General features: G+C 41.8%; 2 protein-coding genes and 1 long non-coding RNA gene across 4 annotated transcripts; 2 read left to right on the top strand and 1 right to left on the bottom strand.

The window, feature by feature from the left end:
• On the bottom strand, positions 1–24,127 carry LOC121181609. Of its 2 annotated transcripts, none has more exons than XR_005894056.1 (3): positions 23,919–24,127; positions 22,799–22,940; positions 1–782 (listed from the first exon to the last, which is right to left on the bottom strand). It is a non-coding gene; the product is annotated as an uncharacterized LOC121181609 (long non-coding RNA). The 2 variants fall into 2 exon arrangements; XR_005894057.1 differs by lacking the exon at positions 1–782 and adding an exon at positions 10,705–10,780.
• Positions 5,256–11,479, top strand: LOC121181607 (G1/S-specific cyclin-D1-like). Its single transcript, XM_041037572.1, has 5 exons — positions 5,256–5,808; positions 7,405–7,620; positions 8,100–8,259; positions 8,893–9,041; positions 9,149–11,479. The coding sequence occupies exons 1-5, from the start codon at positions 5,611–5,613 to the stop codon at positions 9,305–9,307; spliced, it is 882 nt and encodes a 293-aa protein (XP_040893506.1). The 5' UTR covers positions 5,256–5,610; the 3' UTR covers positions 9,308–11,479.
• Positions 14,524–25,841, top strand: zgc:158868 (uncharacterized protein LOC791147 homolog). Its single transcript, XM_041037573.1, has 7 exons — positions 14,524–14,912; positions 15,807–15,861; positions 20,037–20,233; positions 20,741–20,786; positions 21,776–21,894; positions 23,402–23,512; positions 25,406–25,841. Exons 1-7 carry the CDS (start codon positions 14,766–14,768, stop codon positions 25,517–25,519), a joined length of 789 nt encoding a protein of 262 aa, XP_040893507.1. The 5' UTR covers positions 14,524–14,765; the 3' UTR covers positions 25,520–25,841.
• Positions 25,842–27,430: the final 1,589 nt, after the last annotated feature.

Raw genomic sequence — 27,430 nt, 5'->3', positions numbered from 1 at the left:
TTGGTAAAGCAACTGCTGTAGCCTTTTGGTTTCAGTTATATGTGCTCCCACTGAAAATGAAATCAGCAATGAAAGAGTTGGTGCTGAGGCTAGGTTAAAGTGGACAAAAAACAGAAGTCCAACATTTTGGGAAAACCCAGTTTTTAAAATTAGATATGAAAATGAATATCAGTTTTATCTTTGTGTGTCATGTCTGGAAACAGTTCAACAAAATGTTTAGCCTAGCTTAAAAAGTGAGACAGGCAGGTTTGGGTTAGTCCCTGCATGAACTGAAAAATGAGATACAACGGTTTTGGCCACAGTTAATGCTGGTGTCAGCTTTTTTTTTTTTCTTGGATCAACAACAGCTGGACTCAGTAACTGCAAAGTGAGTTGTTAGCTACGCATTTGATAAGGCTAAGGCACCTGGATTCTGTTTGACGCCCAGCAGCCTCTGACTTACAGTTTAAGATTTAGCTAAATGTATAATATATTTAGTATTTAGGGTCACAGGTTTTTGCAATACACTTTTTCACACAGTGGTGGCACTGCCTCTGATTTCAAATTCACAAAGCAGCCTGTATTCCCAGTGTTCTGCAGTGAATTGTTCAGTTTTAAACCCCCAGTGGAAACTCAGCACAGTACCATCCCCCCCAAGATAGGGAAGGAGTCTGGGGCTGGTGGTGGTGGGGGATGATGGTCCTCTCCTCTGTCCTGGTGTCCAGACTTGATAGCCGTGATAGCAGGCCATTCATGGACTTAAAAGACGCTGACGCGCTTGAGGGCCACTGGGAGCGTCCTTCCTTCACTCAACAGAGACACACACACACACACACACACACACACACACACACACACACACACACACACACACACACACACACACACACACATTTATATATTGTAAGGTGTGTGGGATGCTGTCTGTTGTGTAACACATCTACTTCATTAGCAGAACATATACTACTGAAGCTACTAACCGTATCATCTTCTGTGATTGGCCATTTCTATGGAATGTTTGTGTTGAAACAGAGCATGCTGCAGCAGGTTCTCTGAACTAAACATCAAAATACATCATTTTTTACTGCCCTGTAAAATGGCACATTTTCTGATCTGACACCAAAAGTGTTTTGATGTTACAACACAATATGTAACGATGTGATTTCCATCAAACACCATGATCTTCACACAAGTCTACTTGTTTAGTTTTATCAGAAAACATGACTATAATTATATTCCTTGTTTTATGTATGTATGTGTCTTTGTATATATTTATATAGTGGTTGACAGTTTCAAGTCAAAGGACCCTGCACCAGTGGCAAAGTGAAGCTTGTGTTTTTTCGTCCATTACTCTCCCTTTTGGTCCCTGTGAAGTCATTCTGTCAGGTCCATTTCTTTTCATTTATCTCCAGTGAAAGATGGTAAGGTTAGATTCCTCAGCATGGAGACCTCTGTGTGCTCTCTATAGCTGCCACCACATTCATCTTCAGCATCATTACTGGGTTCACACACTCTTTAGCTCAGTCTCTTTCACTCTCCACCTGCTCTGAGCTCAGTTAGCATCTTTGTAAAGCTGTGAATCTATGTTTATTGAGTGGTGTGTGATACAGAACAGTCAGGTTTACTGGCTCCGAGGCACAGATAAGATTTTCATACAGCTATCAGGCAGTTCATATTAAAATTGTGTCACCAATCACAGTGTGTAAGTGGTAGAAACTAAAAAGTTTCTATTCCTGGATGAATGTTGCTTAAACGTATGTGCCAAAGGGAAATGTATGACAGAGGGAAGTTAAACATCCTTTCTGTTCTTAATTAGCACACTTGCTCGGGTAGAAGCAGCATTCATTGCTTTAAGTGTAGTGACATACCACAAAAGAAGAAGATGTACTTGTACACCTGGTAAAAAGACGATGGAGGCAAAAGACGCAGACAGAGAGCGGGTTGAAAAGCTGTGGGTTCAAGGTGTACACCAAGATATTGTATTAGTCCAACAACACTTGCATAACATTGTTGTTAGCAGCATGTCGCGTGTTGAATTGAAGTTCATTATTTCAGTTTGTCTGGGGCAGGAAAAAAAGTTAATAAAACTTGGCTAGCAGCCAACCTCCATGTTGTTAGCTGTTGTCTGAAGCCTCTGTCTCTCTTTGGGTTACTGGCTTCACTAAAACATACACTGGTGATCATGGATAACTAGTATCATGGGGCTGGTTATCACCTGTCTCTGTCACTCCCCACTCAGTTACCCCCCAAAGCCTGAGTGCAGATTTTGCAGCTCTCTTGGCCAAAGCCCATCCAACAACATTAATGGGCAATATAGCAGAAGGTTAGCGAAGCTGATCACCACAGATCACTCCCTATTGTAAGAGGGATCAATCACGACGAATCAATAGAATCTATACACTGCTATTGTATGCGGTGTCCAGGGTATGACCCTGGACCCGACCACCCTGAGAAAGTGAGGTCAAAGGTCACGCACACAGACAGAGAGAGACATAGCTACGTAGATCTGTCTCCGTCTCCCTCCCAAGACCATCAAGGCCTTGAAATCACAGACTATAGAGGTCTGTGTGAGACTGGGAGTGAGAGAGCCATGACACAGCAGGTTTCAGAAAAGTTATGGGAATTTTCTAAAACTCACGTTGGGATGATGGCTTGCTGCATGTCCCAGCATGCACTGAGTAACAGGAATTGTCCCCTATGGAAAGCCTTCCAGTCTATGATGGGACTAACACAAGTCGTCAGACAATGATTTATGGTCAGTTTTCAGGTGTGTTCAGATTGAATCTGAACAAATCTTTCATTGTTCACAAAATATGACCACTGACTGCTCAAGTGCCTAATGTTCCCAGTGCTTACAGGATAAAGCTGCTGATTTTCCATGTTATTGTTACTGTCAACAAATCCCATAAAAAGCCCATTGTTTCCTTCTGAGTTGTAAAGTATGAGGAATTTTAATGTACCATTAACTTCTCTACATGCCAATGACCTCTACAGCTTGGACTGGCATGAAACTCTCCAAAATGATAAACAGACAAAAATTATAATTTTTGTGGTGCTGCTGGACTGGAGGTCTGGAGACTTTGCTGGCCGTAATAATGTGAAGCCACCGTCTGGTCCTGTTCTTCTAACGTTCTGGGTTAGTATCTGTGCTGTAGGATGAAGCTCTGACCAACCAGTCTGTCTCCTCTGTTCCTTTTCTCACTTTTCCATTAACAATATACAGGAAAACTTCCTGCAGTACAGTCTTGTCCTTCTGCTAATGAAAGTTTACCACTTTCCTTTGAGTTGCTTAAATTTCAATAAAAACTGGAAAATGGGGGTGTTCCAAAACTTCAGGCTGGTAGTCTGTATGTATAAATAAACAGGACAGGTCCCTAGTTATGTATTATATTTAAAACAGTTCAATTTAACAGTTTAACAGGACAAAGTTCATTTCATACATATCAAAATGAGCTTTTATATTAATGATATCCACCTAACAAAAATTGAATTGTCTAAAAGCTATATATATATTTTGCACCATTTTTGTATGACGAATAAAATGTGCGTCAGAGAGAGTATAGTATGTTAATTAGGGTGATGACCACAGCATGTTCATTGCTATTCTGATCAAAACATACAGCAAGTGGAGGCAGAAATAATCATAGGTTCTGGTTCAGCTACTGACATCACTACTTAAACCTATAAGTGCCAGTGATATTGTAAAATAACTCAGTGGGAGAATATCATTGGCTTTCTAAACCACTGAAGCACTCTTCCAAAATATTATCCTATTCAAACCATTGTTAAACAACGGAATCGTTTCTCTTCTCTCTCTTACTTCATATTTGTTGAACGGGGTGATCACGTATCACAGAAACTCACTGACAGTGGAGCTCTTCAAGGAAGCATTCTTGGCCTTACTCATTTCCTTTACACAAGCCCACTTGCCAACTTTAGCAGACAACTTTGCCATATGACACACAAATTCCTTCACTGATCCGTTTCCTGTCTCACAAATAAAACTATGTAAATGAAGAAAACACAGTAATCTTCCCTCTATGACTGTATATATAAATCTGACTCGTTGCTCGGCTGCCTGGATCAACTGACTGAAGTCCTTATATGTGAAAAATTAAAGGTCATTGTAGCATCTTTAAAAAAAAAAACCTGCTGTCAGCTGCAGTGTCTTGCTTTGCAAAAATAACTTTGCACCTTTTTCATGAAAATATCCATAAGACTATTCCCCAAAGTTTTCTAACAGTGAAAGGGCTGCTTTCCTGTCCTTAAACAGTGCAACACTTTGGATCTCAGGACAGTAAAGCTGCTTGGTATTTTCTTTAAAAAGAATTAAAGACTACCTTTACTTGTACTCTGTCTGGTCTAATTGGTCTTCACTTGTCATCTGCTTATGGCGAGACTGTGCAATATTTTCTCACAGTCTTTTCCGTCACTCCTCCATCACTGTGTAAATATGTATTTAGTTTTTTTTTTTTTTTTTTTTTACTGTTTTTGTATTTTAAACTTAACTTTTTTATACTGTAAATACTCTAATTTCCACATCTTTTGTTATTTGATTGCACGTACACTTCTTGTTTCTGCACTTTTTTCTTGTGAGCCGCCAAACAAGTAAATTGTGTGATCAATAAAGTTCTTATCTTATCTTTGGATTTTTAGCTTTCACTTTTACATTTTGGCTCTCTCTCACTCTCCCTCTCTCGCTTTCTCCCTCCACCGCTGTGTGTGTGTGTTCACAAACAAGTTAGCCATGCTAGCCCTAAATCCGGAAGTAGATAATTTTCTACATTAAAACGTGAGCAAAAAAGCAAGTTTCATTCACTATGTGCACTGACAGTAAATAAGATAAGTTCCAGACATGTAAGCTTTTTTCTTTTTTTTTTTCATTCAGTAGTGTGATACTTAATCATAGTAGGGTCACGAAAAACAACACAGCCTACATCTAATTAATGATTAAAGTTTGTGGTGGTGTCAAAAAAGTTAGTCTAACAGTGGGTGATTCAAAATACAACAAATATAAATCATTTTCAGCACAAAACACAACAACCAACTAAAAAGGTAGATATCACTGGAGGTAAGTGGAAAACTGGGTATTTTTCTACAATAACGTGGATGAACTCGGAATTTAAATGTAAAGTTCCAGAGGTTAATGAAAGATCAAACTGTTGTGCTTTTATTTTTGAAATCCTTGCCGGATGTGCTGTCATGCCCTGCTGTTTGACTTGACGCGGTCGAGTAATAAAGCGACGCAGCAGCGGGAGGTAAACTTGGATCGCTCTGCCGGCACAGGAGGAGTCGCTGCTCCGGTTTGTCCTGTAACTCCTTGTGCAACAAAAGAAAGTAATTTACAACTCGACGCAAAATGAATAAAACAACCCAGTGATACAACGGAGGCGAACAAGGAATGATTTCATTTACCACATCTTTCATAACCACTCCGACCGGCAACTGAAGGTGGTAATACTCTCCAACACATAAAAGGAAAACTGGAAGACGACTTCGTCTACAACATGTGGAGCGGCTAATACTTTGTCGTTGTTAGCTAAGTCACAGCTTGTTTTAGCGTTTGTCACCACGGTGGCACGACGGAAATAGCCGAAAGAGACACAAAGTGCTACAGGCAGGGTAAGGTAGATGGAACCCCAGCTGCTGTGCTGTGAGGGGGACAGGCCTGCCAGGGCCTACCGGGACACCAACCTGTTGACCGACCGTGTCCTGCGTGCGCTCTTGCGGGCAGAAGACAAGTACCTCCCCGCTCCCAATTACTTCAAATGCGTCCAGAGAGACATCGCTCCGTACATGAGGAGGATAGTGGCTACCTGGGTGCTGGAGGTGAGTTAAAGCCAATACGTGTACAAAGAGAATCACGTTCACTAAACTTCTGTTTCAACGTGGCTCGCTTATCTGCAAAGTTATCTGCTTGCTGCATGAAGGTTTTGTCTTTCTGCGAGTCTCTGAGAATCACCGGAAAATTCGGCAGACAGGTTAAAATGTGTGTAACTTTGCTATCAAGTCTCTGCTTCAGTAATATGTTCTACTGCTCACTAGCACCACTGTTGATTCTGTGGAAGCTGAAAGAGAGGGATAAAGAGGTGTATGCAGTTCGTTCAGAGGTAAACCAGACGGATGCAGAATGGAAGTTACTGTCCTGAACACTCGTTAGTGCCCAGTCTTAACTTAATGTAATGTAGTCTAACTGACAAACTAGCAGCATGTTCAGATTTTCAGTGGTGTTTTTTTCCAGCTCTGAATCCTGCTCTCAGTGGAGTTCACTCACTGGAGTTGCTATCCACACATAACAAAAACCATGGACATGATACTGGTCCACAGTATGTGTTTCCTAACTATTGGCAGCCTATTAACAAAACTGCCTGTTTAAAAACAGTGTTTTTAAACAGCGTGTGAAACTAAAAGTACGTCTTCAACAATCGCTCGCCGCCGCCGCCTCCTTTATTTATCGGATAATATTCTGTTTTCCATGCTCTTATGTGCCTGTTTATCTTAACGGTGTAGAAAGCCATGTCAGATTACACCATATATAGTTCAACAGCGCAGAAATATTTCAAACGGGTTCTGTCGAGCTGCCAGTCTACGCAGACCACGCGCTGCCTTTGTGTTGGGAGGCTCGCGAGGAGCTGTTCTCAGGTTGTTAATGCTCCCAAACCCGATGTTCACGTTTCTACACCTTTATATTACTGAGACACCGACGGTATATGAGTCCGTCTGTTTTAGTTTTTTGCCGTTCAGCTTTGATTTTTGTCATGTAATGACAGAACCATACCACTGATCTGTGAGGGCTTCATAACTTTACTCCCTCCTCCTGACAGAGAAACACAGCCCCTGTCCTTCAGGTTAGGTTAGCTGTTTTACTGGGTTAATATGGAGCCATCTTGAGCACTTCATTTAATTTGAGCAGTAATTTTCTGATAACCAATACAATTGTTGTGGTTATTTAGCAAATATTTTATTTAATTTCTTAATTTTCTCATTGTCATGGCATAAACTGCTCCTATCAGCGGGGACACTGCAGACACTATTTTCAGTGCTGTATTTGTGATCCCCGCCATACCAAACCATATGTAAAGCATTCTCAAATTTCACAAATAAAACTGATTATTTCTTGTGAAAGGCATCTGTGGAAAGGTTTGGTCCATGAATCCACCACTCCCATGATGATGTGAGGCGTGGGGAATGTTTTCGTGGTTCACTTTGGGGCTCAGTATCGATCAGTTATGGTCTGAATGCCACAGTCTGTTTGAGTATTGTTGCTGACCTGCTTCCAGCAGGATAATGCTCCGGCACACGGATTACAGTGACTAAAAACCTGAGTTGGCAGCCCTCTGTGACTTAACCTAACCTAATTGATAAAATAACACTGATGAAGACACATTATTTAATGGCAGTATGTTGTCTGCTATGTCTGTGCAGGTGTGTGAGGAGCAGAAGTGTGAGGAGGAGGTTTTCCCTCTGGCTATGAACTACATGGACCGCTTCCTGTCTGTGGAACCCACCAAGAAGAACCACCTGCAGTTACTGGGAGCTGCCTGTATGTTCCTGGCATCCAAACTGAAGGAGACAATCCCACTCACTGCTGAGAAACTCTGCATCTACACAGACAACTCTATCACACCTACTCAGCTGCTGGTAGGTCATTCGGTGTCGACCCTTGCATTAAAATACTCTGTCCTAGTGGGGATACTCTAAGGTCCTATGAACTTCTTTGTTTAGATCATAATGTCTGAGTAGCTACTGGCCAGATTGGTGTGGATTTTATGGTCCCTAGAGGATGACCCCTAAGAGTTTTGGTAACCTCCTGACCTCGTCATGTTGCCCCACCACACAGTTAAAATATCCCCCTAACCCCCGACTTGAGACTATGACCAAGTATCTTTAAAAATGGCCGCATTGTTGTGAAGTTCACAGTGGTTATTCATGGTCCCCAGAGGAAGATACCTAATGGTTTGTGATGACCCATGACCTTTCCTCCAGTGATGCCTTAAAGCCAAAAATTCCCACAGGTGGACTAAAAATCATCCCCCTCCATCTTTGTTAATCCCTGCATCTGTTTAGATCACACTTGAACCTGTCCTTCTGTCCACCTCTCTGTCCTCGTCCACTCACAGCAAATGGAGCTGCTGGTTCTGAACAAGCTGAAGTGGGACCTGGCTTCAGTGACCCCTCTCGACTTCATCGACCACTTCCTTTTTCAGCTGCCTGTCAGGAGAGAGAGCAGGCCCATACTCAGGAAGCATGCTCAGACCTTTGTGGCGCTGTGTGCTACAGGTATGCATATTATCATAACAAAACACACACACACACACAGGTCTCAATATTGAATGATACATGGCCAATTAAACACTTACGACAACTACTACTACTGCTGCTGCTGTTGTTTAGGCTTTTAGGTCGAGGGAAATTTCATTCATGATGCTCATGCTAGTCCGTTTGAAACTCGTTGGTTTAAGGAGCACTTTTGAAAATTTAAACTGTCAAACATGACGGAGTTGCAGCTATTATTATTAGCTATAATTATTTGCATTACAGTTGGCATAGAATATTAATATAAAATGTATGTATGAAAATTAAGCATAACAACGTGCTAAGACAAAAGACAAACTTTCCAGAGTTTTAAAATCCTGTCTGTGAGTATTACAAACTGTTGTACAGTGTCTTGGCTCCTGGTAAGCCTTTAAGCACATTAATCTGTTACTCCAAATGGACTTCCTGCATTGGGTTTCATTGTCTACTGTTTTAACATAGGGCTAATTTCAGTCTGAGTCCTCAGTTAACTAAATGTCTTTGAGTGTGGAGGTTTGAATTCTCAGTGTTTTTGGGTCTTAGTTGGTTCTACTTATTATCACCAGCTATTTAAAAAGGTGCCATTTTAATTTGAAGTTCTGTTCTGATGCTCCACAGACGTTAAATTCATAGCCAGCCCTCCATCCATGGTAGCAGCTGGGAGCCTGGTGGCAGCAGTGGAGGGCTTACAAATGAAGATGGTGGGTAATGCCATGATGTCGCAGAAACTGACAGAGCAGCTGGCGCAGACCATCAGGAGTGACCCGGTAGGTACCTCTGTCCACAGCGTGATTACTACACGTTACATTCACGCGTCAGACTGTCTCTCAGACTGTCTCTGATTTTCACACTAACCTGAGCTGTCACTCTCCAGGATTGTCTCAGGGCGTGTCAGGAACAAATCGAGTCACTGCTGGAAACCAGTCTCAGACAGGCACAACAGCAACACTCCGTTACCATGGAAACTAAGAACATGGGAGAGGGGCAGGACCTCTCAACTACGCCCACAGATGTCCGCGACATAAACATCTGACCGAGACGAGACAAGAGACACAGGTTGAACTGACAGAGTGGATTGTCATCTTTGACACACACAAATACAAAAACACACACGGCTGTGCTTTACTTGATGCTGTGTGTGTTTGTGTGTGTGTTGGAGCTCTCACAAGTAACTGGTCTCAACGGTATGTCAGAACTGTGTGTGTGAAGACCAGTGTGAACCGTGGAGGACGACCAGAAAGAGTTGCTGACTGGACACCGTCACATCCAGAATAACAACAGCTGAGACTGGAATGTAGCTAACACTGAGGGAATGACAGAGTAATGCATGTTAAATGCAGCTTCTTACCTGTGGGTGACCTGTACCTTCCACTGAACCCTGGTCAGATAAGCAGGGTGCAACCAGTTCAGGATGCACCCGTCAAGGTGTTGTTTCGAGGACTAGGAGACCTGTCTGAACCTGCTCCCAGATTAAAACTGTCCAGCCTCAGACACTGAAACTACTTGTTGTTTTTTGATGGGCATGGACGCACATTTAGCCAACATTTAATGATCGCACGTCATAATGCTCCAGAGCCAGCTCTCTGCTAAAAGTGAACAGTAACACTGATTTATCAGGTGACCCACTCGTCCCGACTGAAGTGTTGAAGCAGCTCTCAGGTGATTGAATGGAACAAAAAGTGATGTAACATCCTGTCAAATGTGTGTTTGGAGATGACAGTTTCCTGGAAAGTGTTAAAACTAGCCTATTCTGAGTTCTGTGTTTTACTTCACATTATGTGTTATTTATCATTAACCTATACTGTGTTATACAGTCATTTTAAAACATGATCTGCAGCCATCTAATGTCCCGACAGGCTAAGAGGCCAATTTAAGATGCCTTTCTTCATTTTAAGGGCCTTTTGACTAAAAAAAGAAATATGACAAATAGCTTGTATTCATAAGTTTGAAGATTAGGAGTAAAAATGAAGGAAATGTACATTTATCTTTCATTTTTATCAGTTTGATAAATACAGTTCCCTGATCAATATGTAAAGTAAGTTTATCATCAGACAGTTGCCAAAAGCTTCAGGATATACTGTAGATTACAGTAATGTTAAAAGTGGCATTCACATAAGATCAAAAACCACCATAAGATCTAATCAGCACAGATGGAAAGGTGCTATAAAGTGAAAGCACTGTTCCAGTGTGATGCAGCGTGGTGCACAGCGGAGTGGGACGCAGCCAGTTTTGGATTGCTGGGCATTCATTTTGTGTTTCCTGTGTGCATATAAAGCAAAAACACTAAGAGTAACATGGTATAGAGTTTTTGAAGACTAATGATTTCAGATGTTTCCTACCTTAATGTGGTTGCTGCTGTCTGTGGTTGTTGTCCTATGTCAGTCCACTGAAAAACGTCATTAGAAGCTTCAGGAGCTCAGTATAGGATTCATTGTTTGTGAGTCCGACAGGACCAAACAAATCTTTTTTTCTTCCAACTGCATGTTCAGCAGGTCTTTCTGTTCTCCTGAAAAAAAGGGATGAAGCAGTACTAATTTTGTACGACATCAGGTGCACATCTTTATTTTGCTTGATATTTATTATATCACTTTTACAGGAACTTTACAACTAAACGTTGTACTGAAATAGAACAAAGTGTCAAAGAGTTCATCTGTCTTCAGCTGCTCTACTAACATTCCCACACAGATGGTCTTTGAGGGTACTAATATTTTGCTTCTTGAACAGAGAAGCCACAACTAAATCTTTGTACCTGTGAACTTTATTAGGGTTTTTTTTAAAGGGTATTTCCTGTGACATAAGCTTGTATCAGGTTAAGATCGATGTTGATGCTTTCTGTCTGAGGACAGAGTGTAAAGATGAATTAAAGAACAATTGTCTGATAAAACATGTGTTTGCACCTGTTGGTAATGTATGGTGTTTATGATTTCTGGGCCTATTTTGATATGTAATGATGTCATTTTCACTGGTGGATGAAGTGATGTCCGGTTTCAGTGATCTTAAACCAATAACCCAATGGTCACACCAGGAAGTGATGTCAAAATTCTGATGCGGGTAAAGAATAAATATTTATCAGAGCAATCACAAACTGGAACGAATGTGTGAGAGCAATGTTGTGCTTTGTAGACTGGTGGTATAATGTGGTATACTGTGCTAAACGTTTGTCACCCGAACACTGTTGGTGCCTGCAAATCACAAAGAGGACAGGTAACTATATACTGCTGTGGCTGAAAATGTAACGCAACAGAACAGACTTCAGATCAGGAGCCTACATGTGGGAAATGCTACAGTGGCTCAGCTAAGAAAAGCTTGATAGTAGTTAAGTAGAACAGCCAGCAGGTGGAAGTGTTGCTTAATAACAGGTAACTGGTCACAGAAGAAGAGATCTTCCTCATGCACTCATTGGCTGAACAAGAATAATTCTGGTAAACTCAAATTGAACACCTTCTCCATAAATGAGCTGCATTTATAGAGCACTTTGTGAGTCTGATCAACTACTCCAGGTCACATTCACCCATTCACACACACACATTCATACAGTGCTTTTTCTAATAAGCGCACACACGCTCGGAGGGGGGGGGGGGGTCTCGCCCAGGCTGTAATTCAATGTGGAAGTGCCACTGTGTGGAAGGAGCTATATAAATAAAACTGAATTGAAAACTGGAATCTATCTGAGAGATATGATTTAAACCAGCCTGGTGCTGTTCCTTTAATCCCAATGACATGTTCCAATCTTTCCAATAGGATACTACGATCAATAGTGTCAAATCCAGCACTAAGATCTAGTAGGACAAGTATAGAGACGTGTCCATTGTCTGATGCTATGAGAAGGTCGTTGGTAACTTTTACCAGTGGTTTCTGTGCTATGATGAACTTCAAACTAACTGTTCCTATGTAGATGGTCACACAACTGAGCTGCAACAGCCTTTTCAATAATTTCAGAAGTAAAGGGGAGATTGGATATAGGTCCATAGTTTGTTAGTGTCAGGGTCAAGAGAAGTGCCAATCAAAGGCAAAACATCTTTAAGAAGTCTGGTTGGGACAGGACCCAAAAGACATGTTGATGATTTAGATTTAGAAACTATTAAAGTCAACTCAGCAAGATCTATGGGAGGGAAACAGTCTAACGACAAATCAGGACTGGCAGACATTTCTAAAGTTGCTGTTCTTCACACACCCACATCATTAACAGCTGTAGGCAGGATAAGATGGATTCTATCTCTAATATCTACTCTTTTGTTGGTAAAGAAGCTCATAAAGTCATCAGTAGTGAGAGCTAGAGGGATGCATGGTTCCACAAAGCTATGACTCTTTGTCAGCCTGGCTACAGTGCTGAAAAGAAACCTAGGGTTGTTCTTGTTTTCCTCTATTAATGATGAGTAACAGGCAGTTCTTGCCTTATGAGAGGGATTTTTTTATACGTTATAAAGCTGTCTTTCCAGGGTAGGTGGAATTCCTCTAAATCAGTGGATAACCATTTCCTTTCCAGCTTTCGTGATATCTGCTTTAAAGTACATATTTGTGAATCACACCATGGAGCTAGCTTCCTCTTATTTATGACCTTTTTCAGAGGGCAACAGAGTCAAGGGTCGAACGCAATGAAGCAGCAGTATTATCAACTAGATAATCTATATCTGCTGGAGTAAAGTTTAGGCCATTGCCCTCTGTAAAACTGGCACATGGCAATAGAGTTAATAAAGATGGAATAACTTCCTTATATTTGAGAACAGTATTATTAGATAAATATCTACAGTAGTTAATTTTTTCCCAGATGCTGTACAGTTCATTATTGTAAATTCAAATGTTATTAAAGAATGATCAGATAAAACAGGGTTCTGAAGGAAAACTGTCAAATATTCAGTTTCTGTGCCATAGGTCAGTACAAGATCAAGGGTGTGATTAAAACAGTGAGTTGGTTTGTTAACATTTTGAAAGAAACCAATTGAGTCTAATACTGAATTAAATGCAGTCTTAAGGCTGTCATTGTGGGTATCTACATGACTACATGAATATAATGACAGTTATGACTAAGTGACTGCAGTCGTTCCTTTAATGGTACATGAAGCCTGCTGATTACAAACCACACATTCTCTTACACTATGAAGGCTGGAATTTGCATTTTGTATTGAGTTCAGTGGAATAAAAAGAGAAAAAAATAACCTGACTGTTAAATTACACATCTACTCATTGTCATATACTGGTTGTTCCAAGGTGAGGCAAAGGAGAAAGTCATATGACGAGGTATAAAGAGTGCCAAAGTCCATGTTAAGAGGACGTTTGGGTGGATGGGTGTGTCAATAAAACACAGGACTTTCAAACAGGTGACTGATGTTTGTTTCCCTCATCAGACCATTCTACAACCTTAACTGCATGTTTACCATATGTAACCATGACGAAGGTCCTTTAAATTAAGGAAGTGCTGAGATCCATGAACTGTGACCTGGCCATCACGTGGTATGGTTATCCAAACACACTCAAAACTCTTTATTCAGTTTAAACCTGCAATAACTGACTTTCTGGCCATTTGGGTGCAGTGAGAACACAGAAGCTTTACACATGATCACCTTACAAAGCTGTGATAATGACCAACAGCTGCAACTGCTGCTGCTGGAAACCAGGTTGATGAAAACTGAGACTGAACCAAAACCGTACAATTATGAGCTGTCAAATCAAAACAGCATGCTAAAAGAGGCTAAAAGCTCTGTAAAGCTGAGAGGAACTGCAGATTTGGTAACAGTTCTCTCACTGTGAGCCATTCTTCACACATTACTCTGTGAGCCATTAGTCACACAGCTTTAAATAAATGTAAATAACATATAAATGTAAATAATAATAGTCCACTTAGATGCAGCTCCTTAGCCTACAACCAAGTATCTGGACTGAAAAGATGGTCCGCTGGCTGATTGTGAGAGACATTCAGTACATTCAGTCCTGCTGTCCTTTGTCAAAACAGCGATCCTGAGGACAGGAACAGACGGAATAGTTTAGTTTCTGGCAGTGGGGTAACTTTGACTCTCTGCAGCTGTGGTTAACCAGACGCTTTCCACATTCTTCTGAGCCTTGACATCATCACAAACTTCCTAATAATCTAACTACGCTCTGAGAGTACATTCTGAATCACCACGGTACTCAAATGTTGCATAACTAAATGCACACTGTCGAAACGCCAAGCTGTTGGCAGTGGATCACAGTCCTGAAGTCCCAAAAACAGCAAATGTCCCTACAAATCAAACAGGGACCATACAGGGCTGGTGCTGGCTTGCTGATAAGACTGGTTATATAATGAAAAGAAAGATAAAAGTGGTCCAGATCTGTGTTACATGTGCAATAGGTGACAAGAGAGGTGGGTGGTTTACTCCTGCATTCTTGACTTGTACTCACCTATGTTGAGTGCATGACGCACACAGGACTAGCATTACAGCAGCACTGTGTTCAGTCACTGTCAAGAGAGAGTAGTCAGACAGCAGCTGGGGTTTGACAGGTAATCAGCTAACATGTCAGTGACACTGGGAGGCAACATCGTGGTGACTGGTAGCAACAGAGGCATTGGTTTGGAGCTGGTCAAGCAACTGGCAGAGAAGACCGGAGAGGACACTCACATCTATGCCTGCTGCAGAGAGCCTGAGGGACCCAGGGCTGAGGTGAGACACTTCCCCACACACACACACACACACACACACACACACACACACACACACACACACACACACACACACACACACAGACACACACACACAGACACACACACACGCGCTCCTGCTAACAGATGGGCGTGTAAGCAGATCCACGGCTACTCTGTGAGCTATGGACACTGGAACCATGAACACATGAAGAAGGCTTTAATAGACCCAAGCACATAATGACCAGAATGTATCTGTGCAGGGTTGAAGGAAGTGTTGATCAGTAATAATTACTAAGAGATCCTGAACACATATTATGTAACGTATGACATACAAGAAATTCAACATTTCGTACATTACATGCAAAGTTGTGTTTGTTCCAACAGTTACTGAAGGTAATATGATACTTACTCTGAGTAAACTGTTTGTTGAGAAATGTGCCCTATTAGTTGTGTAATCAGGGTGTTATCTGTTTTATTAAAGAAGAAAACTATAAGAATTGCTTATGAACACTGGCAGCAGTTTCAGTTTGCCTACGGAGGTGTGTACTGAACAGGATTTGTTTTGACTCAGGTGACTCATGATCGGCTAAAAATTAACTTCTAATTCAATTTATCATAAACTTTCAACTTCATAGTTCCAGACATTCTGAGTGGAAACCTTATTAATTCACAGGATTAAATCATGGTGTTATCATTGTTTACATTAGATTGGTATATTCTAAGTCTGTGCTAAATTTGATGTTTCGTTAGAAATGTTGTGTTTGAACACACCAGCATGAGCCAAGAAATACTGGCTGCTGCTGTAAATAACAGTGAATTTAGAGACAGTCTCTATGTCTCTGTCATCTAATCGTCCCTTACCGCCTTTCCTTCTTTCTTTGTCCATGTTTTGTTCTTTCTCTCTCTCCTTCAGGCCCTGAGAAACCTCAGTGCTCAATATCCTGGAAAGATCACTATAATGAAATTAGGTAAACACAGCTCACGCACATATACTGTCTAGACACTTACAGAACTGGAACATAGAACAGTTTCCTCTCGGGACGTGTCCTTCACATTGCTTAACCTTGTATACAGCTTTGCATTCAGTTAGAAGCAGGAAGTCATGATTACCAAACCATACCATTAGCTGTAGCTAATAGTAAGGTTTACAGGCCATAAGTACTGCCCCGTGCTGTGTTAACTCTGAATATTCCATATTTGTAATTTCAATACCTGCCAAGATAATACAAGAAGCCCTGCAATTTTACTGTACATTAAACCTAGAGTACTATTATTCACCTGTAAACAACACTGCTAAAAAGGTATGCTAATAAATCTCAGCTCAACTTTATTAATAAAGCACCTTTTAACCAAACATTGCTCGGCATAGAAGGTTTGAAATCTGTGCTGGAGTCAGCTTTGAGCACACATAGGTCTAACAAACTTAGACAGAAGAGCATAAATACTTGGAATTCCACTCAGTCTCACCGTTGGTAAAGGATATTCAATCATACTACACCCTTTTAGCAATTTCCTGTTCCTTTGATTATTTAACCTCCATGCTATCACCATGCTTACTTAGTCATAATACTCATTATGGGTGACTTCAACCTGGGTTGGTAAACAGAGGATCCTGACAAACTTAAATATCTCTGTACTGATTTCAATATAATATTCCAATATAATGCAAATAATCTCTGAACCAAGCAGACCACATTTTAAAAACCCTGATAAACCAGCCCTCATTGACCAGACTCTGTAAACTGACCATAGACTGTATAATGGACGTAGCACCCGTGACGTCACCCATTGGTTTCGGGGAGTCGGTTTTGTGACCAAACCATGGGCATTTGAGCTGCGCCATCTTGGATTTTAGTGGGAGTGTACTTTCCTTATTTGGCGGAGAGGCGGTTACTCTAAGGGTCAGCCGGCCGAGAACCCGCCCACTTAGCTCGGAGCAATATTGAATATTTACCAGCTTTCACCGCTGCCTCCATACACTATCCACTAACTGACTTTTTAAACAGAAAAATGAGACCAAATAAAACTGTAACCTAGTATTCCCGCAACAAACGGACTCTGAGAGCATGGAACACACCGCAACGGCGTTCCTAACATTAGCTGCTCCGGTCCTCTATCTGTATCAGCAGCGACCAGAAATCGGCAATGAAGTCATAAGCTAGCGGCAAAATATGCTAATACATGCTAATTAGCGCAAACATCCAGGTAAAACAGTGAGAAATTTACTTACCGAAAAAACTGCAACACAGACTCCTTCGACGGTCGGTTAGTACAGTCTACACTACAACAAGCCATACTGTCACAGAAACCTATCAGAACATTGGCAAACAAACACGGACACTGCAGCCCCTGTCAGCCGCTGGAGGTAGCCGGAGGCCTCTGGATGTAGCCGCCTAGCCCAGCCGATGCTTTAGCAAAGAGCTAACTGCCAGTGCCTGTCTATGGAGCTGTCACTCAACGTAACCACGCCCTAATTTATGCAAGAACTTTAAGCCTAAATAACACTAAAACTGTTACAACCCCCTCATTTGTTCTGAAGAGGCTTTCAGCTTTTTACATCAATCAGCCTATCAATCTCACAGTTGATGCCCCTCAACCAGTAATGGTGGAGCTACACCCTAATGTAAGCCTGCTTTGTCCTGCTTGAGCTGAGAGTGCATAGATGTGTCAGATGGGCTTCATGAATCTTATGCGATTTGTTTGTCATGGAGGCCATAGGACTTGGCATGGGTTGTGCCTGTCTAAACAGAGACTCTCTAACTGGACTGTAGACACCATGTCACAGGATCACAAGCTCTTTCAGCCAGGAGTGTTGCCACCTCTTGGGCTGCTCTGAAGAGTGACATCTGCACTGTAACGACTGGGATTATTCCTGCTCCTCCTCCCCACTTCTCCACTTTCTGCACAGTTTTCCTCCTACTATGCAAGCTACTGTCAGCAGTATGAGTACAAATGTGCTGGGGCTGTATTTGCCTCACTAAGATCATTTTCCCTTGCTGTGGATAAAATGAGCAGCTGGTACAGTTACATGTAGCCGAATTTAGACTGGACTGCCTGAGCCCTTCAACACTTGTTCTACCACAGAGGTGACACACTTTAACAGAGAATAAAAACATCACACATGGATTACAGAAGAATCCAGTGCTTCTCCTCACCCAGTCCAACCTATGAATATACCTTAGTATTTAAAAGTTAAAATTGTGTGACAGCTGGAAATGAAGTGACTGGGCAGTGATATACGTCTATGTCAGCTGCCTTTGAGACACATCAGCTGACACAGGGAGAGGTGTGCCTACTGAGGAAAAGCCCAACCTTACGCTTGTGGTGTAATACTGGCAACTACCTTCTTCAGAATGTAGGTAAGGTTTGTTCAAATTTCTGAAAAAAAGTTGCTAAAGTTCGGAAAATATAGCAACAAAGGCTAGACAAAGTTGGCAACACTGCCTGTAAACACCCCCTGGTGACGTAAACTGTATGCACCAATTCATTTTGAAAGAGCAGCCATCAATGGGGAAACTCAAACATCCAACCAATGGTGTAATTTTATCACTCATTCACGTTGTAACCTACAGGAAAAAAGTCCTTTCTAAAGGCCATCATATACTGTGACTGCCAATTCCAGTAGGCACTTTAACCAAATACAGTGGAATTAAAGCAGGTATATGGGCATTCAGCAGCTGTGTTGGAGGTCTTAGTCCAAGGCACCACGTTCTATGGTGTGAACATGAAGCACTTTGTATTCACTTGTCAGCAGCAAATCTCTGTGTTTATCTGTTAGTAGCCCTACCTTCTGTGAACTAGACTAGGGAGGGCACTGCATTGTACCTTTGACATACACAACCACATAACATTAAGCCTCATGCAATAGCATGTTGTGTTCTCATCCTAACTCTCTCATACATTTTTTTCCTGAGCTTTGTTTGTACAAGTGTTTCAAGCTGGATTCACCAAACTCCCTTAACTGGACAAAACTTGCCATACAAGACTGTTCCACTGGGTGTTCGGGCAAGTTTCATTCACAAATATGTTACGGAAGAGTAAAAAGAGGAACTTCACCAGCAGAGCTTGGTCATGCTGTTGGAAGTCATGAAAACAAATGAATTAGTGTCAGTGGTAGCGTCAGAGGACCTGGAACAATTGGAGAGTACAGCTGTCCACAGCATGTCATCAGAGCACTGCAGCATGGCCTTTCTTACATTTCTTTAATTACACAATAAGGAAAAAGTTTAACACAAAAAAAAATTTGCATATAACTTTTCTCCTTTCTTCCTCTAAAACTTATTTTTTGCTTTTTTTTTCCACTGATGGATAAATTTTATCTCATCTCGACAATTTGACGATGATGAATGATGTTTGTTGGACATGAATCTGGATGAGAGAGTGAGGCAGTAAGAGCCTGGGGAAAGTGACTAACAGAGCAAGGTTTCTGGCCAGAAAACACAAATTCCTATTGACTGCTGTTGAGGGTCTGGGGAAAAACACTTAAGGCAAATGACAGATCTCTTGGAGCATGTTAGTCAGAGCTGTGTTGGGCTTGGATCCTATAGCAGCTTAACTAGGGGACGGTTCTAGCAAAACCTGAGCCAGGACTAACTATATGCTTTATCAAAGAGGAAGGTCATTTCATTCTTTCAGTGACTGTCCTGATAATGACAGAGGTATTTACGGTATTTGGTTGTTGGTGATCTTCGATGTCACCTGGTCACTTGTCTCCTGTATCTTACAGTACATCAAGGACCACAATGGAAATACATCTTTTCTGGTTGTGTATGATTAGATGTCCTCCTTCCTCTAATGTCAACTAACTAAACCCACTAAACTAACCCTATGATGTTTTCCATGAGTAGTAATGCACACTGAGGTACCACAGAAGTTGGTTATATTTTTGCTGTAGCAGCTACAATTTACTTATAGTCGTAATAAAATGTTTCCTCATTCTACTGCATTCGTTTATTGATATGAGTCATGGTCATCTGACTGACCACATCTGCATTCAGTTGGAGAGTAATGACTGATGAACACACTAATCCTAGAGCACAACTCTTGCATTTTATTTCTCTGGAATCTGATGTGATTGATGTGTAGATATCTATCAACAACTCTGCAAACGTGTGTGTGTGTGTGTGTGTGTGCCTACATGCAGACACAATGGATGAGGACAGCATCTCGACTGCTGCCCAGGCTGTGAGCAAGCAGATCGGTGCTGGTGGGCTGAACCTCCTCATCAACAACGCTGCCATCACTAAACCAGCGTCACCCGCGTCGCTGTCTGCCACCCAGAAAAAAGACATGATGGAAGTGTACGAAACCAACGTGGTCGGACCCTTTCTGCTCGCAAAGGTTGGTTTGTGTTACTCTTCTGTGTGCTTCTATTGTGCAATCACACACACAGACATACACAGATACAGGCATATAAGTACAGTCGTGGATAACCAGGGCAAAAATATGGAGCAAAACTAAGTTGAACAGATATGATTCATATAGGGAAAAAGAGCCAGTGCTATCATGCTGACCTTTATTTCACTGGCTGCTTCCTCTGTCATTGTTAATGACTGATTCAAGTTGTGGAGTGTGGGGGAGTGAACTTTTTCCATTCTAGAGAGCAAGTCATAAGGTCTGTAAGTCAAACTGGTCCTCACCAGGACAGAAGTACAAGTGCACGCACGCACACACAAACACACACACTTTAAACTTTAAACAGAGTGTAATTTGTCAGTAGTAAATTCTCTCTCTCTCTCTCTCTCTCTCTCTCTCTCTCTCTCTCTCTCTCTCTCTCTCTCTCTCTCTCTCTCTCTCTCTCTCTCTCTCTCTCTCTCTCTCTCTCTCTCTCTCTCTCTCTCTCTCTAGATGTTTCTCCCACTCCTCCAGAGAGCAGCAGAGCGGGGATCACCTGGTAAGGACCAGGGTTCATTTCTTTTGTTTGGACTAGAATTTGTATCTCAGACACAGGTGTTATGGGGAAAAGGCAAACAGCAGGGAACTAACAGCAGGGGCATTTATGGTTTCATGGCCCCACTGTGATGCTCCATGGTGGATTTTTTTGCATTAAGTAGGAGGAGCAGGTCAAAAAATAACACAGCTCAGCAAAACCTGCAAACAGTTTCTAGAAAACTGGGCCACAACAGGAATGCATTGCTGCAGCAGCTGGGGTTCCTCATTTCAGAGCAACACAGCGTCCTGGACCAGGATCCAATTATCTAAACCTGCTCCAGACACACTTCTGACACAGCAATTTTGAATGCAGGACGAGTATTTTTACACTGTTGTACTTCCACACTTTCCTAAGGACCTGAACACATGCGTCACCACTGGCAATGAGGAATAGCTCAGTATACCTCACAATGACTGGCTCATTCACAGCTGTGTGGCTTGTAACATACAATCATAGCCCTGCAGGTGAACAGTGTGGCCACTGAAACCTAACGCACAGCTTGCTGTCTGCACGCTTCACTGCAAAACCACAGAGTTCCCAAGAATGACATTAGGTACACAGCAAACTCACACCAAAAGACTCTGTTTACACTGGGTCAGAAAACCTTACGCCGTATTATTGACAAGAACCAATAGATTGTATGTCTGTGTATGTGTCTAGTGTTTTTGTAGTAGTTTCAAACACAAGAAATCTGACTTGTCTAATGGTCTGAACTCTTGCTCCAAGTTTCTGAGATGTAACCAGTGGTAAAATCATTGGCAGGATATCGATATCAAACACAGGTCAGCTGTTTGGAAGTGTCTGAGGGGTGACTGAGGTGGAATATGAAGCATAGCATCTCACTCATCATGTTAAGGGGCCGTGCTCTGACCAAAGGGGCAGGTTTTCACACTGATCAGTATTTTCAGTGGCATCAAAACATTGTCTCTTTGTTTCTGTCTGTGTCTCAGGGGATAAAATGTCCTGCAGGAGGTCAGCCATCATCAATGTCTCCACGCTCATCTCATCCATGGAGAAATGTGCAGAGACCTTCCATATAGCACAGATGTACGCTTACAGGACCAGCAAGGTACTGTTTGTTTAGATAAAATCTGAATAATAGCACTGCACCCTCACTTTGTCTCTGCCAGACTACTACTGGTTTTATGAGACAGGATCATACCAAGAGAGGGACAACATGATGTCCCGTCTGAACGTAGATTATTTTGTTCTTTAGTTTGAAGTCACTTGTCTTATGTGTTTATTATTGTTTTACTTCCTGCCTTTGTTTTTGTGTGTGTATTACCAGTCAGTCAGTCCGTCAGGCTTTCCAGCTGTTCCTCTTTCTAGTTGAATATTCGTCCTGTATGACCTTTTGTCTCTTCCTGACCTTTTGCTTTTTGTCTGTTGGTTGGATGTGTTGTTTGCTATGCTGACTGACATCTTGTGGATGACTTCCAGCTATCGTGCAAACACTTTTGATTTTTGAACTAGTCTCCCATGTGATACTTGAGTCTATGCCTTGGTATGAGATGGTGACAGTACAATCTGGCCATGACAGACCCATTAGGATCAGACCCGATCCAGACCCATCCAAAATCAAGGACACAAGCTTCTCCATGATCAACATGATCAAAACCTTCACACTGACTAGTCCACAGGTCTCTTTACCTCCAGTGAATTCCCCCACTCTTCCAAGACCATTTTGATAAACAACAGGTCCCTAATCCCCACATCATAATTCCTCTGAGCTGGTGACAATTCTCTGGAAAAGAGAGCACATAAATAAATCTAGCTGTCTGCCTTTGAGTGCTGGGACAACACTTCCCCAAACCCCACATCTGAAGACCTAAACAACCTTAGACCTTTGACCTAAACAATAAACTGCTGACTGGGGTCAGAGAGCGTGAGGACCAGAGCTGAGCTAAAGAGCTGCTGACCAAAGGAAACTGGTTTGACCGATTGAGCATGAGGACATAAGAGGAAGGGGGTACCTGTTCTTAACCGTGATGTCGTTCACACCATGGCAGTCAATGCAGGGGTGGAGAGACTCGACTCTTGTCAACGAAGAAGAAACCTGCACCGCCTGGGGACGAAGACGGGAGGGTGACTCCAGGGATGATTCTGGCCAGGGAGCTGTATTTGTACAATAGGTGATTGATAAAAAGCGTTTCAATTAAGAGAAACAGAAACACCACAAAAGTTATTCACTTCAAACTTTCAGCAGAATAATTTAAAGAGTTGATCTGTACATACATGTAATCAGAGCTGAGGAGCATGAGGAGACAAGACAGGACTGTCACCCTCCTATGTGTTTATGGTTATCAGCCTCCACTGTTTCCTGACCTTGAGGAGAAAGTCAGTTTCCGTCCTCAGATCCCTCCACCTCCCCTGGGTCATTTATGGGGAACCAGGGTAAAATAGCCACTGGCGGTCTGCAGCAAGAGCAGGGCCTGCTAGTATCTGGACTTTCATCTTCATTACCCTGATCTGTCTGAGCACTTTTCCCACCAGTTTTCTTTTTGAATACACTAATAACATTATTCATTATACACTAATGAATAATGTGTCATTGTTCAATTGCACTTGGTCACCAGGCAGCGCTGAACATGCTGACTTGCTGTCAAGCTGAGGACTTCAAGGCTCACAACATACTGGTGACGGCCATCCACCCCGGCTGGGTGCGCACTGACATGGGAGGAGAACAGGTGAGGTGATGGAGGAGAGAGAGGAGTACTGTAAGGCCTTTCACTTCCATCAATGTAAAGTGGGTTTGTATGAACTATACTATCCTGTGGCTCTGTAACTGCAGCCATCAGGAGTGGAAAGTCACTAAGTACATTTACGCTGTAAACAACTACTTTCAATGGAAAATGGAAGCTCGAAAAGCTGCTAAATGTTGTCAGAAAACATAATAACGCTAATTAGCATATTCATGATGTCATTGCATCCTGATTGGTTTCAGCTCTTTACCTGTTTGCTTCTCTCCTCCTCTCTGTGCTCACATATACAGTCACTTCATTCAGATGAACTCACAGTAAAGCTGTAAATTCAAGTACCTCAATGAAAATAAAAGAGTACATAAAAATTATTTAAAATTTAGGTCAAACTTACCGCAACATGTTTCCTCGAGTTAGACGTTGAGTTTCTGAACGCTGAAATATCCGTTTGTTGTGGGACACACAGAAGACACCGCATAATGTAACTGCAGTTTCACACTGTTTGTAAACTAAACATGCTTTCAGTGTGAGGCCGGGGCTGTTCCTCCTCGTCCTCGTCTGCATTGTCGACCGTTGATTCTGCCATTTTTTAGCTATCTAAACACAGTGGATATCCACCGCAGTAGCCGCAAAGCTAGCAAGTCCCGCCGCTGAGATTGAGTATGGTCACGTGACGAGGCTGCGCGATGGCTACGTTTCATTGGTTAAACAGAGTCACGCGGTAGATCCTTGGGCGGAAGTCTCTCTCTCTGACAAAATAAAAGTAGAGATACTGGATAGCTTAAAGCTTTAACCAGTATCACTGATAAAAGTAACGAGCTCAGTATAGTCTAATGTAGCGGAGTAAGAGTACTGTTTCTTCTTTATTAATCTACTCAAGTAAAAGTAAAAAGTATATTGATTTAAAACTACTCCTACAAGTATTTTATTTTCAAAAACTTAAGTAAATGTAACGGAGTAAATGTAACCCGTTACTACCCACCTCTGCACACAAGTTAAAGACAACGGCTGTGCTGTGATCTCAGATATATTTACCTGTAAAATGATCAGACAGAGAGAAAGTTATTAGATCATTCATTCATTTCTCAGACACATGAGACCAAGTAACTAACCAGCCGTTCTAAAAGTGTACACTATCCATCAAAAGTTTTAGAACACTACGATTTTTCCAGTTGTTATTGAACTTCAGGCTGTTCAGTCCTAATGAATGACCTTAAATGGTACAAACCAGATCACCGAAAACTAAAGAATCACTTAAACTTCATGTAAACAGGCTTTTTCAGGGATGAAGAAACTAGTTCACTCTCGTCTTCCAGCAGCAGTGGAAGTAAATGAAGCCTTGAAAGTTGATGCAAACAGTTCACACAGGTGACCCAACGTCTGTTGATGACTTCCAAACCCTCTGTCTGTACAAAGACAGTGATTAACAAACTGTGTTACTGCACCATCTGATGCTTCATTAGGACAATACTGTGCTGCAGGAATGAGAGAAAAAGGCAGGAACAGAGGAAACAGACTGGTTGGTCAGAGCAGCACAAAAATCTCGGCTCCTGTACACGTGAAGTCTCAGAGGGTCCCTCTTCCTTTGCAGTATCAACACATGTACAAGTATCTGAATCACCAACTGAACACAGGCATCTGTAGTGCTTACTGTGCGAATCAGTGATAAACTCCATATACATCCACATTTAAGCAAATATTATTATGAAAATTTTTGTTAACAGTTAACAGCATCAGTGCAATAAGCACAATCAGAGACAAACATGTCCAATCGTATGTAAAATCTTTACATTTCAGAAAAGAGTTTTGAGTAAGAGAGAAAAAACAATGCCTTCCATCTTTATTGACTTCCCTCCTTCTTGTGTTTGTTGTCTCCTCCAGGCTCCTTTGACCACCCTGGAGAGCGCACTGGGCATGCTCAGTGTGATGTCATCACTCAGCAATAAAGATAGCGGGATGCTTTTAGACTGGGAGGGAAACACAATCCCCTGGTAGCAGTCGCCACGACAACCACGAAAAAGCCAAGCAGACAGATGATTTTTGCATACGCACATAACAAAGACAGTTATGTGCGTATGCAACAAAGACATCCTCCTGTGTCTGTCACATGTAGCTTTTTATCTAGAAGTTTCCTCTAAATTCTCTGATTGAACTCTATGACTGGAAAAATACTTTAATAAAAGTAATCACATTTTGAAATTAATATTTCATGACATCTGTAATTCCAACATGTCCGAGTATAATCATTTCTTTTCATGAGTTTTTGTAGCTGCAAAATTAAAATTCTATGCTTTCAATTGCACTAGTGGACATTCATATCTGAGTATAAAGAATTTTCCCCAGTCTGTCTTAATACAGCTGTGACATGGCTGTTACTGTTACTGCGCTGACCGAGCTGGGAGTGAATCACAGTCCCACTGGATTAGTCCTTTTGTGCATTTTTGCACACTTTGTCCTCGACCTTTTACAGTGTGCTCACATTATGATGTAGTTACCTCACAGTCTGGACAAGTAGAACAAGTACAGTGACAAAGAACTCCAACATTCATAAAAGCATGTGAGTGTTGTGATAAGACTTCAAACCTCTTATACCTGTCCTGTAAGTTTGAATGAACAAATGTGTTTACACGGGTTAGGATCAGGTTTTTGGAAAGTTCTTGAGTAACATCCTGGTTTCAGATACCAAACTGGGTTTGGTAGTAACAGTAACTCAAGTTGGCACAGAAACGAACAATGGCGACAACAAGGATTTAGGTCGCACATGTGATTGATCAGAAACCCGATTGATATCAGAATCATGTAGACAGGGAGCTGAACACTAATGCACTCGGTGTAGCTGATGATATGAGCTGACAAAGTTCCTTGCTTTAGTTTCTGTCTAACAATCTGGCTGTTGTGTTTCAGAGAGTTCACAGCAGTACCAGTGTCTTTACTTGTTGTTCCTCTTCCTTTGTTGATGTAATACCACCTCTCAGAAATAAAGTGAACTGAAGTGATTTGTGGCCCTTCAGCAGGGAGGAACTCGATCCTGCTGAATTCTCGAAATGATAGACTTTAGTCACGTTCCAGTCCAGGAGAGGGATCACGTCTGTCCTACAGCCTGCACAGGTGCCAGGAAATGCCACTGAGATCAAATTCAAACTACTTGGAATTTCCTCCAGTGGAAACACAGTCTCTACATCTGAAATCTCAGACTCTCCCTTCTTTGGTTATTACTGCCCTCTAGAGGCCACTAGGGAGTAGAAACCAAAGTGACAAAACAAAGTGTTTGCATGTGTTTCATTAGCTTTGAGCTTTTGGTAAAATATAAAAATACTCCCTAAACAACAGTAACTGTAATGTACTTTTAATCTTTTTTTTTTTTAACAATATGACATGTCATGTTACGTAGCATTTAGCAGTTAAAGAGCCAGATATTTCTCTAAGGGAGAAAGTACTGGTAAATGGATGCATTTACATAACACTACAAATCACAAGTCAAAGCAGAGGAGCTTTTGATGAGAGGCCGACCCACTCTGCTGATGTTTCTTCTTCTAAGATTGCATAAGAACTGCAGCAAAAACAGATTCATCCAACTTTTAGTGTCTCAGAAAGTCTCCCCACTGAAATCTGCACAGCCTACTTTCCCATCACGTCAGCAGTACTTAGTTTTAGGTCAAATGTGTTGACTTTGGTCTATAATATAACCTTCGGCAAACATTTATTTCAGACAGTCAGCACAGTGCCAGCTAATGGTCGGAGAGTTTAGATATTCTGTTGACTAACTCAAACCTAAAGTGGCCCGTGTGCTGCAGTGTCACAGCTCTAATATGAGCTGTCCACTGCAGGTGACCAACCATATGTTTCAGTTTCAGCTCAGCACTGAGCCTTTGGTTCCTACGCATCCCCTGTCCCTCTGTGGCATTA

Source organism: Toxotes jaculatrix, chromosome 5 (genome assembly GCF_017976425.1).
Source record: "Toxotes jaculatrix isolate fToxJac2 chromosome 5, fToxJac2.pri, whole genome shotgun sequence".
Lineage (NCBI taxonomy): Eukaryota > Metazoa > Chordata > Actinopteri > Toxotidae > Toxotes > Toxotes jaculatrix.
This window is presented reverse-complemented; position numbering and strand designations above follow the sequence as displayed.